Source organism: Natator depressus, chromosome 3 (assembly GCF_965152275.1).
Source record: "Natator depressus isolate rNatDep1 chromosome 3, rNatDep2.hap1, whole genome shotgun sequence".
NCBI classification, from domain to species: domain Eukaryota; kingdom Metazoa; phylum Chordata; order Testudines; family Cheloniidae; genus Natator; species Natator depressus.
Window position 1 is genome coordinate 131,860,378 of NC_134236.1, and position 21,813 is coordinate 131,882,190.

Here is a 21,813-nt window from a genome sequence, read left to right on the forward strand (position 1 = left end):
TAAACCTTATTTCACATCCCATAGTATATATACCCCCCTGCTGTCCAGCTATGCAAATTCAAAAATGAACTGTTACTGGGTTGCAATATGGGGTAGCCATCTGGACAACCCACTACTCTGTATTACCACCAGTAAATCTAAAGGCTGCATAGAAGCTGGAAAAATCCAGACAAGATACCCTACCTCAAGAGATGAACTAAAATTACTGTCTTTGTGGACAGCCAGACTGTGAGATCACGCCCAAATGAGACTACACATGCCAGAGAAAGTTCAGCTGTGCATGATGACATCATGCGCAGGAAGACGCTTTTGTGGGTGAAGGTTATCTAAACAAAAAATTAGTTCAAGATGATGGAAACTGCCTCTCATGCCATTGGCTTCAGCTGTGAATCAGGACAAAGCCATGCATAGGCCTCTGAACAGTGTTGACACACAAAAGGAGTACAGAATCCCGCAGGCACCGAGACAGAGAAAACACCTGTTGTCAGAAAAGAATGACAACAATGGCACATGGACAGTGTCCAGTCATCAGCCACAGGCAGCTGCCAAGATAGCAGAGTCTTTACAAGATAGTACAGGCAGCATATGGCCTGAGACACAGAATGTAAACACCTCCAGCAGACTAATACACAGCAGTGATACAGAAAGCTGCGGGACAGTTGCTGGATCATGGTGACTAGACAGAGTTAGAAAAAGGAATTACTTACACTGTGAGCCACCTGCAAATCATATCCAGCTATGCTGACTCCTTACACAAATGGATGTGCACACCAGAAAGCAATTTCTATGAACAGTTCTGGCCCAATGCAGATTATCACTTGCAAGCCAGTAGATGACATTACCCACAGGAACATCTCACAACAGGAACTGGAATGATCCCAGGTACATTCAGTGACGCCAGTGTAGTAATAGTACACTTGCATATTCAAAAGCCTGCCCTGCCCAGCCCAGAGATACCGTATCATTCAGACAGAGGGAATACAGAGAAGAGATGGGAACGTGTTCTCACACAGAACATGGCAAGGTGTCTGTGTGACTGAACACTGGAGGACAGCAGAAAAATATAGACCAGTGTGGATGCTCTTCCAAGAACGTTCTTCAGCAACTGTAATACAGGAAACGTGGGGGGACAGAATGGTCAGGCTTGCAGCATGATTTTGGCAGTAATTAACATACCCATGTGCCACAACATCCAGTATTCTGTACCACTGCAGAGGAGGTGGGAAGATAGATCAGACTGAGCTGAGGAAATGTGAGAGGTGGTAGTGAGGTGTCACATAATTGCAAAGAACCTGAGTGGGAACCTTAGTACTTGGGTCGCTGCACATAAGAAGCAGCCCTGATGCATGTTGTCGTGTTGAAGCTGCTCCTGAACACCCCCACATGCCCATGCGGCAGCTTCCTTCTTGGCAGAAGGTTGATGGGATGGCAAGAATTAAAGCATGTCTGATAAGCCCTGGCTTGCTGTGTTCCTAGTTATGTTTTGGAGTTTGCTTGGGTTATGTTTCACATAGCCCCTCTCCTCTCACCAGTGTGCTCGAACATGCCAATCCCTGTCACTCAGACATGCAGAGAGCTCTGACAGAGGGCGAGATGTTTGGAGGGTGAGATGCACAAGCAGTGATCACCTCTTCTGTCCATAGTCACACAAGACATACTCAGGCTGTGACATACAAAAACAGAGAAGTACAGTCCCACACCGTTCATCTTGGTCTGCACATCCAAATTAAGTCACAAAACCCAAAGGTGGCGCACAGAGGGTCAGCCAGAGCTTCCCATGATGTGGTATCTCTGGAACAGAACTGCAAGGCTGTAGTCAGTATTGGGGCACAGCTTGTCTGGTGGCAGTCGCTGGATGGTCACTCATTGCCAGTAATAGGATGATAACTTTACAAACCATTATGGATGGTGAACCACTGCTGCTTCTGTCCAGTAGATTGTAATAGTCATGTCACTCACAGATCCTGAGAATGGTTAGTGCAGCTGTGGTGGTTTCTTGAATAGATGCATGCAGTTTTGCACATTGATGCTTGCTCTGCACATATTATCCTGGGTGTTGTACATTATGCACAGAGAGAATTTGGACCTGTTCTCAGTAGTCAGTGCCACCCCCTGTTCTACAGTGACCCCCACATTAAGTGATGCAGAACGTGGAGAAATGTTTTCTCCTTGTGTAGTCTGACCATTGTGTGGCTAGATAACTCACTGTCTGAGTATGGTATGAGATTACACCTACATGTGGTTTAGGCATATAGTCAAGTATTCATGTGTACATGTACTTTTCAACATACATGGGTCTGATTCTTCAGAGGTGCTGAGTACCCACAGCTCTGATTAATTTCATTTGGAGTGGTGGGAAATCAGCACTTCTGAAAATGAAGCCTGAATGTTCTTAAAAAAAAAAAGTGGTAATGTGAAATGTCTGTCTGAAAGCAGAAACCCCATCTTGTATTTTAAATTACTTCAAACAGTTTTTGGGCGTAAACGAAATATCAGGTCTAATTCAAGCCAGGCGGAAAATGTCTCACCGGTTATGCTGTAGCAATAGTTCTAAGGCTTTTTGTGCTGAAAGTTTTATGAGGGGCACAATTTAATTAATTTGAAGACTAGACAGCTTGCTTACTGTTACTGTGTCACGATATAGGAGAGCCAGTTTGGGGGATGTATCTGAGACTGGAGTGAAGAGGAACTTTGTGGTGAAAACAACAGTGACAAAAAAAAGTGTGTTAACTTCACTAATTCCTATATACAAACTGTTGAATTAGAATTCAGAGAGGGAGGATGGTGTCTGCACTGGAGAAGTTGACCAAACATATATTTATAGCTAAGTGGTACTGTATACTGTCTGCCAGTTGGAAGTAGGGATTAAAATGTCTTTTAAGAAAATATGATGAACCACATTCTGATCTCCTATTAAAGCCCAGTGTGCTGATACCTAATGCAGGTGCAGCAACGTCTGTTGTATACCCCCAGCTGAAAAGGGGAGGAGAGGTGAATAAGTCCCCTTCGCATTAGAAAGCTGAGGAAATCTTCCCACCACCGCCACAAATATATCTTACAACAATCAAGTGCATTTTGTACCTATTTCTGTCTGCTTTAGGAGCTACAAAAATAAACCCCTTCAAAAACTACACCCTCTGCATGCACAAAAATCCATACAATAATTTCATCTCTCTCAGACTGTATTAATGTCTCCTAGCAGTAACATTCAGTGCATAAAATAACCAAACAAGTCTTAAGGTGCTATCAGAGTTAGGTTTGCTTGCAGCATTAGTGTAACCAGCAAGCGGGAGGATTTGTGTTAGTACATTGAGCTTGAGGCAGAGTCCATTTACTTCTCTGAGATATTGTTGTGCAGTATCCACAGAGCACATCTCCTATCAGGAAGCGGTTGGAATAGTTTCTATGTCACTGGCAGGGTTTTGCCTGCCTCTATATTCTCGAGCATCAGGTAAAAGTATTACTGGTGCCAATACTAGGCATGAAAGATGCTGAAAGGCACTGTTCCCTCTCTATTTTTTAGCTGTTACCTCCTTTTTTAGAAGTAGAGGATTGTGAATTTGTTTTAGAAAATGTAGAATACTCACTTTTATTGAGAGCATTGGTGACTTGTGTCACCCCATATAAGACAATTCTCAGCACTCTGTTGTCAGTGTTAAACAGTTGAAACTATCTATCTACAGCATGACCTCTCCTCCCCCCATCCCTGAAAAAATCAATACATTGCTTTATACTCATATCTTGTGAAGACCTTGGTGTATATTTTTCATGACCTACTAACGAGGTATCCAGTGACACTGCTTGTCTAAACTAGGGAGGGAATTGTTTATTTTAACAGAAGAAGCAGCTCTCTTCCATATATAGATAATATACCCAGATAATATTATTATTACATTAAGATGGAGTTAAGCTTGAGAGCACATTTCAGTAGTTTAGGGTAAACTATATTCTAGGGGTGTTGTAATTACCCACTACCGACATATGCAGTAGTCATATGATTAAGAGTAAGGCATTTTAGAATTTGTGGACCCAGATTAAATTAAACTCATTTTAAAGACGTATTTGATTTTTTTTCATTTTTTCCCCTTATGATGCCATAGGTCTGGACTAGGTGCTAAATTTATTACGGGATTCAGTATTAATTAATTGTAATTCTGGATCCAGTTATCTGATTTATTTGTAAATTTTCAAAAAATTCATTCCATACTCAGAGAAAGTGCTGTAATTTTGGGGAGGATGGGCTGTATTATTCACATGTAACAAACAGGTTGATTCCCTTCTTTAAGTGCAAAACTTGACTTAACAATGGAGTTACTAGCAATGCATCCATAATAACTGCACACTATTATTTCAAAATATTTTTTAAATTATATATGAATCTACTGATAGAGCAGAAATTGAGTCTTTGCAGTAGATCTCACTTAGGAGCCTAAATTTTAATTTAGCAGTGGCACAAAAGATCTGTAGACATCCTTGCAGTACGATATTTATCTACAAGGTTAGCATTCAGCATGATGGGAAATGAACTCGCACGTTATTTTTGGAAAGTTGGTGCCTTTCTTAACTTGTGTGTGAATGTTTCTTTAAAAAAAAAATCAACCACCACACAGCGGCACCGTGGGTAGTGATACACAGCATCAAAAGGTAGAGACGGTTATTGGGCCATGTTGCCTATTGGAATTTTGGGGATTTAGATATACCTGAGGCCTCCAGGTTCTCTACATTATAAAAACTGTGCGATTATCATTGCTGAGCCCAATTTGTACTTTTGTGCCTACGTTTCAGTCAGTCATCTCACTGGTGCCCACAATCTCGAGCCCCTAATTAAATTCCAATAAGGGACTGGATTTAAGGCCCTTTTACATGTTTTTCTCATTTGTATTTTATTTCCAAATTGCACTGGATGGGGAACACATTTTAAGCTAATTATCTATGAGTCTGAGGTACAGAGCACCTAGTTACACACTGTTCATTATGCAAATCAACAACAAGAAATATTTCGAATAAGTACTTGCTGCAGACCATTTGGGGTGTTTTCCAGATTAAAGTTTAGAAACTCTTATAAATGAAGTACATACACTGGAACACGCAATGCTCTTTTTATCTTACAAAAAAAAAAAAAGACAAAGTCATTAAACCAGTTTTTCCAATTATTTATATTTTGGGGCTTTGTTTTGGCTGCTGTCTTAACATACCGAGCGGGTTAGTTGACCAATGTCATATTAATTGTTTATAGGCTAAATCCTGCACCTGGTGCTTTACTAGTGAGACACCAGCTGGAACTGTTCTGCCTGATTTGACTCTGTGCCTACCCAACACTGAGAGAATTGTAAACAAAAAACTCCCTCCCTCTTAGAACTGACCATGGAGAGAGACTGTAGCTACCCAGCCATGCCCCTGTCCGTGTCGGCAGTCAACCTGCATTTCCATATGGTTACTGAAGGATAGGTCTGGACTGGCAAGCTCAAGCAGCCTGGGCAAAAACATTTTGAAGAGATGAATCAGTGGATTTGTATAAATGTTGTAATTGTTAGTATTATAAATTAGAGCACCAAGAGGGTCTCAGCTAGCAAAAGAAAAAGCTCAAAACCTACACAAATATTTGATCTTGCAACATTTGACAATACTCATATGCTCCTCTTCTCCCAACCTTCCCCAAAATAGCAGTTAACAACAGTGCTATGGCTCTACCTAGAAACAAGGTAAAAGTGCAGTCACTCAAGAATAATATATGAAGACTGGTCCACAGACTCACCCATATTTTGGTCCATTCGTCATCTGAACAGCTGAATTACAAGTCTTCTATTTCCCTTATTTATTATTTGTATTACTACTGGCCCTAAAAACAAGACCCACATTGTGCTAAGCACTGTACATACACATAGCAAAAGACAGTCCCTATTTCAAAGAGTTTACAATTTAAATAGAGAAGACACTATTTATACCTGCCTCTGGAAATCTCCATTCCATGCATCCGACGAAGTGGGTATTCACCCACGAAAGCTCATGCTCCAATACGTCTGTTAGTCTATAAGGTGCCACAGGACTCTCTGCCGCTTTTACAGATCCAGACTAACACGGCTACCCCTCTGAAGCTCAAAAGCATTATTATCCCTATTTTATAATGGGGAAACCGAGGCACAGAAGGAGTCTATGACTTGCCCAAGGTCAAACAAGAAGTCTGTAGCAGAGCCAGAAAAAGAACGCAGCTCTACTAAGTTCCAGACCAGTGCCTTAACCACAAGCCCATCATTCCTCTAAGTATATGTTGTATGTTCTGATCTCACTTCAGATGTACATCTGTGTAATTAACTCAGTAGCAGCGAGAATTTGGCATTACGTAAATGGGTGCTTTTGTCACATGAACTTGAGAACAGTATACAAAGATGTATCAAAACGTTGGTTTTGTCGGTATGCCAAAAGTAATACTGTCATAGGCCTGTTTTTGTTTGGAATGGTAGAAAAACCTCCAGAGTTCCTTGTCAAACCAATTTGACATCTTCATAATTCCTTTCTGAATGCTCATTCTCTCTTTATAGTTTTATTTAGCTCTTTGCAACAGGAGAAAGCAGTAATGCATCAGAACAAAATTACTATTATAAGACATGCTTGCTAACAAAAATAAGCGGGGTGCTAAAATGAAGATAAATATACATGTAGTTTGTGTTTCTTAGCATTGATGTAAATGGACAAGCCAAACTGGAAGGAATGAAAATATGCAGCAGTTTGTGTACTGGATCTGACTTTAATCTCACTTACATGGGTGTATGTTAAGAGTAGATCTTTTGAACTCATTGAAGTTTACATAGGGGTTTAACTGGTATAAGTTAGTAGACAATTAAGTCCACTACCTATTTATGTATTTGAAGTAATTCGATCCACTGATACTAAATATAGTGGTCAGAGTGAAGTGCTGGTATCTGGGAGTTATGGGTTTTGAGCACAGCTCTGCTGCTGTTTTGCAGTGTGGCCCCACGCATTTTAAACACTGTGCCTTCGTTTTGCCATTTGTAAAGTGCAGATAATACTTTCTTACCTTATTAGCAGATGATTGACAGTCTGCCCACTAGAACTGAGAAAACTCAGTTCAGGTTGTTGACTTGCAAACATTTATTCTGTTCTCCTTCCGGCATGAGCCAGTTTTTCCGTGTTGCACCTAAAAGAAAACCTGACTTCACTGAGTCATTCTGGGATTGAACTGGGAAGTGGGGTTAGCGGGTTTCTTGCTGTGATCTATGGGGCCAAAGCTAAGTGGAGAATAGTGTTCCTTCCTCAAACGCTAGTGTGTGATGTGGGACATTTTTTTCCTTGCTATACCTCTTTTCTAGTTGGCAATTATGATAATGAAATTAGAATCCTGCTTTCCCAAATGCTTAGCCAACAGGAGTCTGTAAGTTTCATGGTTATCGTAAGAACAGACCAAAGAGTCACAGAGTTGGAGGGAAGAGCGTTACTTTTCCTCTTAGAAGACATCACTGTACTGCAAGTGAAGGTGCCAGTGTAGCACAGGTAGGCTTACTACACTAGCTTTAATGTAGCTAGCATGGGTAACCATAGCAGTGTAGACGTGGTGGCATGCGCTTCAGCGTGTGCTAACAACCAGAGTACAAACCCTCCAAGGACCCAAGGTATGTACGATTTTCCCTGCTGCGGGGAAAGGATCCAGCAACAGGGAGCCACCAGAGGCTTTCCCCGCTGCCTCTCCCCTGCCACAGCATTTCCCTGCTGCCTCCCAGCTGCCAGAGCTTGGCCCTGCTGGGGGAGTCTTTTCCCACAGAGGGGAAAGGCTCCAGCAGCAAGCAGTCAGCCTGACACTACAATGCTAAAAACAGCAGTGTAGATGGGGAGGTAGTGCTTGGGCTTGTAGAGGGCCACGTAGGGTATGTACTTGGGTACGTACCCACACCCGTCAGTATGTCTTTGCTTGCCTAAGCTATGCCTCCCTGGCTACACTGCTATTATACCTTAGTAGGGGGGCTATGTACTTTATACGACACCGAAAGAAGCATGCAGTGTAGATGTACCTAAAGCTAAGGTGGCTATGCCTATCCACATGCAACAATCACGCCTTCACTTGCAGCATAGACAAATCTGCAGAAACCAGTCTCCCTTTCCCCAACAGCACTGTTTAAATCACCACGCTGAGATGCTTGGATACACTGTGTTAGGGACTGCTGTTTCTCAAAAGCAAAGGAAGGTTAAAAATGAGCCATTTCTTTGCCTAGCACTTCATCCTGTGACAGTTTTTGTACAGCATCTCTGCAACAGCACATGGGTACATGATTGTATGCATCATTTATCTGGAAACTAACTGCCCTCAAATTCATTTTAGAGCTGGAAGTCACACTAAAAGAGTGCTTGGAGCTCTGGCTCCTCAGCCAGTCAAAAGAATAAATAAAGAACAGCTTTGACATCCTGACTAGCCTGAGGGGTTGAAGTCTCAAGCTAAGCCTCAAGTTTAAATGGGAAACATTGGCAATTCCCTAAAGAGTGCTCATAACCGGAGAATGTCTCCAGGTTATCTACGTCTATCAAGCAGTGCAAACTTGAGGAGTGACTGTGACAAATCAAAAGAGAGGAAGAGATAAAACATCCAGTCCAGCTGGTACAGAACAGAAAAAGGATTTATCTGGAATGGGATGAGCAAACAGGAAAGGAGAAAGATTCTATTTTTAGTTACATCAGTGTAAATCTGAAGTAACTGTTGATTTTATTTGAGATTACATTGATATACAGCCTGGAGTGACACCGGACATCTGAGTGGAAAAAGAGGAAGAAAATGGGAATTTTCTAAGGCAGCATTTCCCAAACTTTTTAAAGTTGAGGGGTCCTGCTTCAGAAAAAGGAAACCAATCATGGCCCTCCAACCCTTACAGGTGTTTGTTAAAGTCTTACTTAAGGATGCAGACATACAGAGTAGATTGTACAGATTCTTATAACATGATGCTTCCTCTTCTTTCTTATGTGCTTTGCTGAACAGTGGAATAGTTGAAAATGTTGACATTTAAAGTATCATCATTGGTGTTTTAGCCATTGAAACGAATGGCACAATTGACACTTCTACACTATTGTTTCAGGCTCTTTGGAGACTCAGGCAGACATTGCTGCATATGTACATTTGGGTCATGTTTTCACATGTTTTTTTAAAACAAAGTAACAGCTAGACACTAACTTCTTATAAAAAGAAATAAAAGCTGGGACCCTGGAGAACAGTTGGGAGGTCTGTCTGTGCACCCTCTATCTGGGGAAAAGCTGCTCTAAGATCTGACATGGGCTTGGAGGACCTCTCCGCCTACCCACAAAAGCTAAAAGATAAGAAATACTAGGTATACCAAAAGATGGTATACCTAGTATTTCTTATCTTTTAGCTTTCTCCTGTAACTGCTGAATCAAAAAACAAAAGGGAAAGCAAGGTGCTAATTAGGAGACCACTTCAACTAATACTCAGATCATAGCTGCAAAGAGAGGGGATGGTGGAAGATCTCCTTTTGCATCTGACTTTAGGAGATGATCTGGAGGACCCAAATGAGATGACGTATGTCGTCAACAGAGTAAAACTAGTCTGAAATAGACCAACACAGAATAGTTCTTCATTGACCAGGGCATTTCTTCACTGCAGAATTAACACAGGTTTTTACTTGGGTGTGGCCCTCAACCTCCCTCCCATCTACACATACAATTGTCTCATGGGCTAGCTGGATTGTCTGAGGTGATAACTTAAAATTGGAGTGAGGCTTTCACTTGGATTGATGACCCACCCATTCTGCAATGTGGATGCAGGCTAAACCTTTTGAGGGCTGATAGTCCTCCAGTGCTTTCCCACAATTACCCCATGAGCCCAGAAGGACAGACAAGTTCTCTGACAATTCACCGGGAAAGAATCACAGGATAGCTCATCTTACTGCAGTGCTAAGAACCATGGAATATGCCCTTAGCAGTCCTAGCAACACCCATGGGTGAGTGCACACCACTGAGAACACAGTAACTCAGGTAAGGCTCTGTGGTCTGGCCACACACAGCTGAGCTAGACAAACCCAGATGCTCAGACCTAGGTGCCGATCACATGAGTTAATGCTGCAATGAAGATGTCTTAAGGCTCCTCAGTATTTCGTACACCAGGAAGCACAGATGAATGCAACTTTAGAAAGGAGTTGGGTTCAAGGGACCCTGGAAACCAATCCTGTCTTTCAGCAATTATGCTAGTTAGGTGACTGATATTAGGGATAAAACTGGCCGTGCAACAGTACTCTAGGAAAGTACTCTGACCTCAGACTTGACTTAACCCACCTGAAAACAGGGACATCCCAATATAACACATACCCTTATTGTATCATTTTGCTTAAATATACTCAGAATGACACACATTTTCAAAGACAGTCACTTAATCTGCACAGTATTTTTTACCTGTTGCCTCCAATGATGATTTTTTTTCAAGCCAGCCTTGGAAATCTCATGGTTTTTGGCAGCGTGAGTCTGATCTATAATCTAATATACTAATAGCCCTTAATTAAAACAATGTACTGTAGTCTGATCCAGCCAAAGTACTCAATATAGTGATATTATGGAACTAGAGCCTGCTTTTTGTTTACATGTCACTTTAAAACAGCACTTCTTCATGTTCTGGACTGTGGTCATTTATTTTAAGTGCACAGTCCACAGTGATAGCTTGATTTGGAAAACTTCATTCATATATTTTATCCATCAAAGCAAATCTGCACGTAAGAGCTTTCAAATCCTAGTTAAAAGCTTTTCTTGCTAAATCAAGTGCTTGTATTTTATAGTACCGAGCAAAACATCACTGCACCAACCTCCGCCCCCCCCTTCCGCCGCCACACACACACACAACATTGACACATTTGAAATGATGGCTGTATGGAGATCTAATTTTCTTATGACTGGTGAACTGCTTTAGAAAAAATTGGCATTCAAAGATGGAACTTTCACTAGGTAATCATCATTTTTAGATGACTATCAATGATTTACTGACTCTTCTCTTTCTAGCATTAGAGATACCAAAGTTTATTTAGGTTTCAGAGTAGCAGCCGTGTTAGTCTGTATTCGCAAAAAGAAAAGGAGGACTTGTGGCATCTTAGAGATTAACAAATTTATTTGAGCATAAGCTTTCGTGAGCTACAGCTCACTTCATCGGATGCATTCAGTGGAAAATACAGTGGGGAGAGAACATGATATATACACAGAGAACATGAAACAATGGGTGTTACCATACACACTGTAAAGAGAAAAGGAGTACTTGTGGCACCTTAGAGACTAACCAATTTATTTGAGCATAAGCTTTCGTGAGTTATAGCTCAAAGAGAGTGATCACTTAAGGTGAGCTATTACCAGCAGGAGAGTGGGGGGGTGGGGAGCTTTTTATAGTGATAATCAAGGTGGGCCATTTCCAGCAGTTGACAAGAACGTCTGAGGAACGGTGAGGGATAAACATGGGGAAATAGTTTTACTTTGTGTAATGACCCATCCACTCCCAGTCTCTATTCAAGCCTAAGTTAATTGTGTCCAGTTTGCAAATTAATTCCAATTCAGCAGTCTCTCATTGGAGCCTGTTTATTTAGAATGCTGCAATCTTTTCTTGTATGCCTCTCACAGAGCTATTCTCTAATAGCCTTCCAGTTGTGTAAATTGCTCAGGTTATCCCTCTCCCTAAAAAACATACAAGAGCTTGCTGGTGTACTGAATAGCAATTTACCAGCTTGATGGATGACTCATTTTCTTTACCCCGTTCTAAGACAAGGACATTTACAGTCAATATAGAGAGAGGCCGCCTTCTCCCCACCTGCCTTTGAATTTAAAAGCAATGGGCCAAATTAATCACTGGTATAAATTCACTGTTACACCATGGATGACTATGCCAATGCTCTAAAGATCCACAGAACCAATACAGTTGGGAATCAAAATACTTCACGCTGGACAGCACACCCCAGCGAAGAGCACACATGCTTCTTAAGAGAAGCCCTGCCTACCTTGGTGAGCCAGGCAGTGAAGCTATTTGGTCACCCCAGCTTGTCTCAGTTGCTCCCTGCCCCAGCCCACCCACTCGGCTGTATTTTTCCTCAAAGAAGACATTTCTGGTTTAACTTATTATTAGTGAATGCTTGGGTTTCTGAATATGCCCCGAAATCCTTTGCCCTGGTTTAAAGGAAGCATCACAGCAGCTGGCATTTTGGATTCTGAGGCTCATATAAGACTCAGGACACTAGCTGCATGTGTAAAATTAACATCACCTGTTTGGATGAATTTGTAGGGGATGCAGCAAGAGAAGAATAGTTCAGGCTGACCTGTTAGTGATTGACCATGGTTGTCGAAATACTGTGGTCATGGAAATTCAAATCTGGTACCTAATCACCCATTTACATATACTTAGCTTTCCCCTGAGTCTGGCCATATCGCCCAGTGTAGATGCAGGTGCAGATTAAAATAGAAAAATTGCCTTTTTCGTGTCTCACTGTTACAATTAATTTTAGAACTTTTTTCCCCCAAAATAATCATTTGCCAATTTGCCATTCACCTAATGAGAAATGACACTGCAAGGAAATATTCAAATGAAAATATCTATAGCGAATATTCTAAACCTGGTTAATTGCAAAATTTGATCCATCCTGTAAGTAGAACTACACATTTTAAAATTTACTGTGATTGAAATAAAAATTGTGGGAAACAACTAGTTTTTTAAACTTATATTTTCTTGCTTTCCTTTGTAATGCAATAGCAGAATACTGTTAGTCTAAACCAACAAAATTAAAGTTGTTATATTAGATAAATTCATGTTCAGTATTCTTAAGGTGAAAACATTAAATAATGGCACATATGTCAAACCCGCCCAAAATTCTGAATTGTTCAAGCAAAGTCTCTCAACACTTTAGCCAGATTTTTTTGTCTTTTTAAAAAAAATTAGCAAATTTAGTGCTTGAAAGAGATGTCAACATTTATAGCCTTCAGGTAAAATTTTGAAAAATACTGGTGACTTAGGAACCCAAATCATGTTTTCAAAAGCAACTTAGGCACTTAGAAAGTCTCATTGAAAGTCAATGGACCTAAATGTCTAAGTCACTTTTGAAAAATAGGACTTTGATGGTTTTGAAAATTGTACCCCTAGAGACTATAGTCTATTAACCATAGAACATGAACAGCATGGGCCATGCAAGATTCCCCTTCACTGAAGGGCTGGGACCACTTTGGGGAGTGAGAGGGCAGTTCAATCTCAGTGACCATTTAATTCCCTGCTGAGTATGACAATTATCATGACTTATTTTGCTGCTTGGGGATGGATTGAGACCACAGGTCATTTAATTTCACATAGGTCACCAAATCATCATACGATAACAGCTTTCAGTCAGTACAAATGGGACCATGGTTTGAACGAGTGACCTAGCAATGCAAGGCACTGCATCCTGTTACCAGTTCCCTGAGCCATCCAGTCTTACTGTTTTTAAAATATTTATTTTATCCTTAATTTGCCATGAATTTGAACTGTACTAATGGAATAAATAGCAATCACATTTTCTTTTCTTTTTCAACTCCTAGGACTTCCACGTATTTTCTGCAGAACTTGGTGAAAAATGTGAAGCAATAAGTGAGAAACTGGTGCAATTAGAAGATCAACTCCAAGCAGCAGTCTGCAACTTGGATGACAATTTTATTCATATCCTTTTGCTACATAGATTAACTATTTATCTCCCAGCTTCATGTAAAGCACTAGTTTATTTTAACAGGATCTGGATATGTTAAGTAAGGTGGAAATGAGTGAATCTAACTAATGTGGACATTTTTGGTCTACTAAAACATTCCCAGAGTGCTCATTCACTATGGGTCTGATCCAATTTGTGATGAAGTCAATGACAAGACTTCTGTTGACTTAAATAGGAGTGAGATAAGCCCTATAAATTTAATCTTAGATGTAACAGTCATCTGCTTATCTCTATCAATCTAATCGCTGAGTTTTATAATGTACACATCACTGTTGGTGTGTAGTGTACTAAGTAGTACGCGTGTAACAGCCACCACAAATCTGCATGTTTAAACATGATCTATTTAGTTAAATTAAATGTGAGTTCATGTGCAGTCAGAATTGATTACAGATCTCTAATCTGGCTATTGTTCCTTTTGAAATATTCAGTCGTTGTATCATGTGGCATCTACCATGTGGTTTTCTCTGCATACAGTGCTGTACAGTGAAAATAGCCATAAGAGAGTTGGGTATTTGATTGTCTTTCAGCTGAAAGCCCTTGGAGAAAATACAGAAAGAACCAAAAGGCTGCTTACACCACCAAGCATCTGGGTAAAGGTTGCTTAACCTTTACAGAGCCACCCGCCATACCTATATATGTAGAAATTTTCCAACTTTAAAAGTACAGACTATTTTTTCACCTCTGTTGTCTAATCCTCTTATTGTGTTTATAGAAATAAATTACTTCCACCAAAGGCAATGATTCTACTGAGAATGGAAATTAGCCTTCAGAAAGTGTAAATGTAAAAAGCATAAGAACAGACTGGTTGGACTGGGGTCTTGGGTTAGTATTTATTCTTTGTAAACTCTGAAGAGCTTACAGTCTAAGCTATACAAGCCAAAGACATGATGAGCCATGGAACTCTAGCTCAAGTAAGAGAAGATGGGAGGAGGATTTGGGTGGCGAAGAAGGTAGCAAACTTTCCTGGAGCAAGGAGCAGAAGGAGGGCTTGCTGGAGGTCAGGGAGTTTGCGATTGTTCTTGGCACAGGAGCAATGTGATAGAAATGAATAGCCATGAGTGCAAGAAGAACAATGAAGGGAGCAGTAAGGAAAGAGGTTCAGGAATAGCATACAAAATGAGATCCAATATACAGATGGGGCCAAGATTATGTAACGCTGTGAAGACTAGGACATGAAACTTGAATACAAATTGAATCCCTTTCATTGGCTTTCTCAGAGGGCAGCAATTTTGTTGGAGTGGCAGGAGAGAAGAATGATTTTGGAAGCACTAGATGGATTTGATTGGAGAGAAAAGATGGGAGAGGTGGGAAGGTCTAGAGAAGAAGTTTAAAACAGACAAGATGATGGACAAGAACTGGACAAGGGTTTTCAGGGAATAGGGAAGAATGAAAAGAGGATGGCTATATTACAGAGAAAAAGGGGGCATGCTTAGTAGAGACAAGTATATGAGGAAAAGTGGAAAGATACCACTGTGATTGTAAATCTGGGAGACAAAGCGTCATGGTTACAGGAAGAACTGCACCTTGGACCTTTTTTAATCCCTCCTTCTCAAGTGCACCTGTTACGTAACAGGGCTGGCTTCCTGCACTTCACTCCAGGCAGAACCATGCAATCCAACCACTCTGGGACTGGGTCACTGGGTTGCAGCCTTCCTGGTTCCCAGCCATGACATAGGCTGAACTGCGTTTGGAACCTGTAAGCCCTTTCACTCTGGGAACCTGCGACCAGGGAGTTGATTAAAGCAACTCAAAACAGGGTCTTCAAAACAAAGTATTATTCATTTGTTTCCCCAGAGGTACAAAGCACATAAAGCAAAAGGTAAAAACAATAAACAAGCTAGACACATTGCTCTGACCTACACCTTCATCGTTCCTCACCAGCTTTTGTAGGTTCCTGTCAGCCCAGCTAATCCCCCTCTCTGGCTGGAAAAATAGACGGTCTCTGTGTACCCTTTAGCCTATCAGCTTTCATTGATTCTCCCTGGGCAGCCTCACCTCTCTCACCTAACCCTCCTCCCTTTTCTAGGCCTATGCTCCTGTAATGGCTTTGGGTTTCCCTTTGGTTTTTCTCTCATCAGTTTTGGCCAAACAGCAATGTCACTAGGGTTGGGACATAGGCATCACCTCTTCATGGCTATAAGCCTGGCTACTGTGTTTTACTGTTGGGTGGGATGTTCCTTATCTAGCCTATTATTTTACTGTCCCTGCTTGGTTCTTTTAACAATGCCTTTTGATCTAACTCCAACTCCATCATAAATGAGGAGAGTCATGCACCATATTCATAAAAACTAATACAGGTTGTTTCTCAGTTTGTAGCACACAAATTCTTAATCGTGTTTTCAGTGCAGATAGAGAAGAGACAGAGTGGAGAAGTATTGAAAGGAAAGATGAAAAAGTTCCATTTTGGAGAGTTTGTAATGGTAGCTGGACACCCAAGAGGAGGTGTTAGAAAGACACCTGGAGATGAGGAACTGAACAGAAGGCATGCAGTTATAAGAAACAGAGATTTGAGAATCATCCTCATCAAGGCTGTCGTTGAAAACATAAGAGCAGACAAGGTCATGAAGGAAAGACAGTGTAGAGGCTAAGGACAAAATCTTAAGGGACACTAACAGATGGAAGGAAAGAGGAAGATGATTCACTTTATTTGAGATGCTGCATTGTTTTATAGACCTGGAGAGCCATTACCAACCTTGCCAAAGCTTAAAATTATAGAATAAGCCTGATATTCATTAAAAGTGCATAATATTTTTACTGTTTAAAATTCCTATGAGAAACAGAATGATTCAACCAATGTAATTAGCTATTTTGCAGTAATTTGTCCTCACTTAGAATCCCTCACTGCTCTAAATGTTTGTCTTATTTTTACAGGATGATAATTAACTTGTGTTCAGCACAGACCAATTTGTAATGTGTTTATGAGGCATTTGTATAGTATAATTGATCGACCTTAATCCTGTTTGAGATCTCTTTGCAATGCTATATACATACACCCATTTAACTCCCCTATAATAAGCGGCAGGAGGTTCTAACTTTACACCTTATAGCTCATTCTTAATTGAGCCCAGTGTCTTTAATAGGTAGAAGAGCACTGGGAGACAGGAGTCTTCTATTCCCAGCTCTGCCACAGACTTGCTATATTTTCTTTTGGAAGTCATTTTACATCTATATTTAAGTTAACCCAGCTATGAAATGGGTCTGACAATAGTTACCTACCTTACAGGTTTGTTGTGAGGTTTCATACATTTTTGTTTGAAAAGAACTTTTTGATTTTTGAATGACAGACACTACAGAAGCACAATATATTAGTATTATTTTTAGAAAGGCAGTATATGCTTCAATTTAGTTTAAATTCCAAATGTAAAAGTTAATTAAAAATCATTTTGAACTTTGAACAGACTTGTGGGTCAGTCTCATTTAGAAACACAATTAAGTTTTTGCCCTGATTAGCTTTCAGTGCCGCACATTTACTTCCCCACCTTAACCACGTTTTAATAGACAATACCTTTAACCTAATACTTTCAGTTTTTTCAATAGCAATTTTCACTATTCATAAGATTGATCTTAACATGATCATGCACCTTGCAGTTAGCAATAGGATACATACAAGGTTCATAGGTAGTGTAATTAACATTAGTGAAGAAAGACAATTTAATGGTGTTTGTTAAATGCACTATATATGAGGTGAAAAATTGGTTTCTAAGTCCAGGTACTGAAGATCACAACATAAATCTGGAGATTTGGAAGTCATGGGTTTGCGTCAAGACTTGGCTCTTTGATATCAGTGATTACATAAGTGAAGTTAAATCCTGTAATAATGAATGGATAACATGTATATCATGTCCTGTGGGAAGGATGCTGTTATGGCTTCCAGGAGGTGGATCAAGAACGAATCAGAAAACTTATTTAAAGTTTGTTGAATATCTCAAGTGATTGCTAGCAGCATAGAGAGAGCCTTTAAACTCTAGATTACGAACTAAAATCCACTAAAGGTCAATTAACCAAAAGTTATCAAGTTGTCCCTTGTGGTCACTATGTTTTATTTAAAAGGGATGAAAAAAATCCAATCTTTAAACCATTATTCAGAATCAATCTGTTGGCTGTTAAATGGCCTATGAAATAATCATGGTCTCATTCCTGGTATTCCTGTGTTACAAAAACTAGCACCACAATTGGCACCAGTTACTATTGTCAACAGGGAGGTTAAGGATTGATCTGAGGGTTAATTATGTGATATTTTCACAGCATTTTATTTATTTGGCTTCAGTGAAAACACTTATCTGAAATGGTAAGTGCTTATGTGTTCTTTATTGAAAATACTTTTTAAGATATAAAACTATGTAAGGGATTCTCAGGGTTCCCTCCCCACTCTGAACTCTAGGGTACAGATGTGGGGACCCGCATGAAAGACCCCCCTAGCTTATTTCTACCAGTTTAGGTTAAAAACTCCCCAAGGCACAAATTCTCCCTTGTACCTTGGATTAGGTAACGCTGCCACCACCAAGTGATTTAGACAAACTCAGGGAAAGGACCACTTGGAGTCCCTACTCCCTCCTAATATCCCCCCAAGCCCCCGCACCCCCTTTCCTGGGGAGGCTTGAGAATAAACAAGATGAGCACAGACAAACCGTTTTTTAGGACACACCAAAAAAAACCCCAATCAGATTCTAAAAGAAACAGAACTTTATTAGAAAGAAAAACGGTAAAAGAAGCACCCGTGTAAAATTAGAATGGAAGATAATCTTACAGGGCAATCAGATTTAAAAACACAGAGGATTTTCCTCTGGGCAAAACTTTAAAGTTACAAAAAAGAAAACCAGCAATACACCTTCCTCTCAGCACAGAGAAAATCACAAGCCAAATAAATAAATAAATAAATAAACTAACGCATTCCCTTGCTAGTACTTACTAATTCTAATGGAGTTGGATTGCTTGCTTCCTTGATCTGTGTCCGGCAAGCACACAGAACAGACAGACCAAAACCTTCCCCCCCAGATTTGAAAGTATCTTGTCCCCTTATTGGTCCTTTTGGTCAGGTGCCAGCCAGGTTAGCTGAGCTTCTTAACTCTTTACAGGTAAAAGGATTTTGTGCCTCTGGCCAGGAGGGATTTTATAGCACTGTATACAGGAAGGTGGTTACCCTTCCCTTTATATTTATGACAGGGATAGATGTAATTTATTTGTAAAACGTGATATAGAACTTAATGAGTACAGTAAAAACTTCCCAGCAAAACTCTTGATTAGTAAAAGAAAGGAAAGCCGTGAATATACTGAGGAGAAAAAAAGGATATATGGCTGAAATTTGCTGTGAAGGTGTATGGATGTAAATGAGGGCAGAATTGATCCCAGTATCTTTTTAATGAAAAGGACTATAAACGTCCTGCAGCTGTCAAGAAATTCTGCCAATATTTAGTATACATCATGGCTTTGATTAATAATTAAATCTGTATTAGAGGAAATAATTCCCATGTGCCATTGTTTTTCATTATACATTTAGATGGCACATAACACTAGAATCAGCCATGCTGTTACTAGTAATTGCAGGTGTGACATGAATAAAGGAGAAGGCGATATTTCTTGGTGTTGAATATTTACACAGAGCCTCTTGGGATTCTCATTTGATATTGAAGTTTCTCACTGCAACTATTAAACAGTACCTTTGAATAAAAAAGCATCAAACAAACAGAATAAAAAAATCTCATCTGTAGCACTCTGACTGTCTGACATGTTTGCCGAATTATATGTAGCATAACCAAATACAACCACAAAACAGTCAACTATAGTTAATCAGTGGCAAGTGTATGAAAACAGTCTGCATCATTAATTGGAAAAAACCAAAGAAGGAGCGGTGACTCATTGCTGGTGTCTGCAGGGCTGATGAGAGGTGTTACTTCACTGACAGTAAAGGCCTAGAATTTCCAGTAAAATTAAATGGCTCCTATATTGCAATTTCACAGTCATTTTTGTTCTTAATTAGCAGTTATGGTTTGATAGACAATTTGAGTGCATGTAATAGTTCCTTCTAGAGAAAATGCTTTTGTTGAGAGAAAACTGGGTTGGGCTATCTTATGTTAAATGCACAAAATCGCCTTCCCCTCCCTTTTAAAAACCCAAATATTAAGTAATGATTTTGAAGTTGTAATAGCATGTTTAAATGTTGATTAGAGACACATAGGTCCTAGCCTCTTTACTACACCATGTATTTGGTGCAGACATGGGGCTTGATTCTGGTCTCCTGTACATCAGTGTAAATTGGGGTAATTCTGCTTAGTGGATTTACACCAGTGTAAAAGTGATGCCAGAGCAGAATCAAGCCCATGTCTGCACCAAATATGTGGTGAAGTAAATATTTAGTTTTTTACCATACCTTAGTCAGGAGTCACCATCTGGATGAACCTTTAAGAAATTAATGTAATGCATTACTGCAGGAAATCTCAAGGCAGTAGTGTGGTGTTTGACCCCCCTCGGCCATCCCCACAAACTCCAGCACCACCTTCATTTTTTATTACAGAATTGCAGGAGCCACCATGACACTTGTCATGCACGTACCAGTGGGTTTTGCAGCATCTCCATTATGCCTTATAGTTCCATCTCCTTATACTTCCATGGATGGCTCTCTTCCACACTCTATGTTGGCAAATAAAGTTAGGAGAATCACAGATTAAATAAGGTCTAGTTTTCAGCTTGAATCCCTGACAGTCAGGATGGCAGTGACCAGCCCTCATACATTTTTGGGAGGGGTGCGGAAGGGAACACCACTCTTAGGCTTTGGCCAATTCAAAACTTGATTTTGACAGACACCAAAGAAAGCACCTGCAGTGCTCCTTTCATCACAGGAAGGGTTGCTTTCATCCTACAAGGGAAAAGGAAGAAAAGGGTGATATAGAAAGGCTGGAGATGGGCTTGGAGAACTCCTTGCCTCACTCCAGCCCCAGGAGAACAGTGACACAAACAGAGAAATCAGGTAATTGGAAGTAAAGGCATCCCTAGCTCGCTGCTCCTTCAATAGGTAACTTGTTTGCGTGGTGGGAATCACAACACATACAGTATAAGACACAACATTATGTACTAATCTCAGACCACTGCAGTACTTAGGGCCACTGTAAACAGGCAGAATGGTTTGCTAGGTAGAACAGGAAAAACCAACCAAACAACCCACAGACATCTGTCTGGCCATTTGTGTTCCTCCTGTACCTGTTTCCCCCACGTGTTCAGAGTGCACTACTTACAGCAAAATAATATTACATTATGAGAGATCCAAACCAGGAAATCCCAGTATAAGCCATCACCTCAGCCCGCAGCTCCAATGCCTTCTGTCACCCAGCAACCTACTCTTAAAGAGTTTCCAGTCCTCCTCCCTGGGTTCTCTGGATTGTAGCATCCAGCCCTTCGTCTTCTGCCCTTGAGCACTTAGTGCCAGGGGAGGAAGAAGCTTAATTGGGTTAATCCTGTTTTCTAGCAGCAAACTAGTAGTAGCCCTGCACCCTGTCAGAGACATGTATTGAGCTTGACCCCCCATGCAGAACTCCATTTGTTACCAAAAGAGGCTCTACATACTGCTTGAAAGCAATATATGGCCCTTTGCCTCAGTATTTCAGCCTTAACTTTACAGTTACTGGTGTGCTTTGGTTTGTCATATTGTGAATGTGGTGACCTTCCTGAGACTACTGGAATTTATTTCAAGCATAAACCAGTCATATCTCTTGCTCCTCCAGCAAACAGCTGCTTTTATTTATATTTTTTTCTTTTCTTTCTGCCTCGTAGATATCATATTCAGTGGTAGTGAAGCATATAATTTTTTCTTCCATTTTTTTCTACCTAAAAACCTTTTGTAATCATTTAGTATATTCCAAACAACAGCATGTAGTTCCAGGCTGCATATCAAAGGTAATTAAATCTCAGGGGTGTCTTGGTGTTCATAAACTGCATGAGCTATGCTTTTACCAGTTCTGAGTTCAGCAGAACTTTATGATTAAATTGCATCTTGGTATTCAATCTGCAGGGCCAGCCTTGGACTCACTGGGGCCCAGGGCAGAAACTAAGGAGTGGGCCCCCACCCTGCCTCCCTTACCTGCTCACACATTAGATTTCTGCAACATTTCTGAAG

The 21,813-nt window shown here is 40.4% G+C and overlaps 1 protein-coding gene across 3 annotated transcripts in view; it reads left to right on the plus strand.

Annotated features, from left to right (window-relative positions):
- Nucleotides 1–21,813, plus strand: part of DISC1 (DISC1 scaffold protein) — a 357,679-nt gene that overhangs the window by 326,196 nt on the left and 9,670 nt on the right. For 2 of the 3 annotated variants that reach the window (XM_074948838.1, XM_074948839.1), the window contains one exon: nucleotides 13,543–13,659. In XM_074948838.1, the coding sequence (XP_074804939.1) occupies nucleotides 13,543–13,659 (117 nt within the window). Of the gene's footprint in view, nucleotides 1–13,542; nucleotides 13,660–21,813 lie in introns of those variants that run through there. The other variant, XR_012638870.1, reaches the window with a different exon arrangement.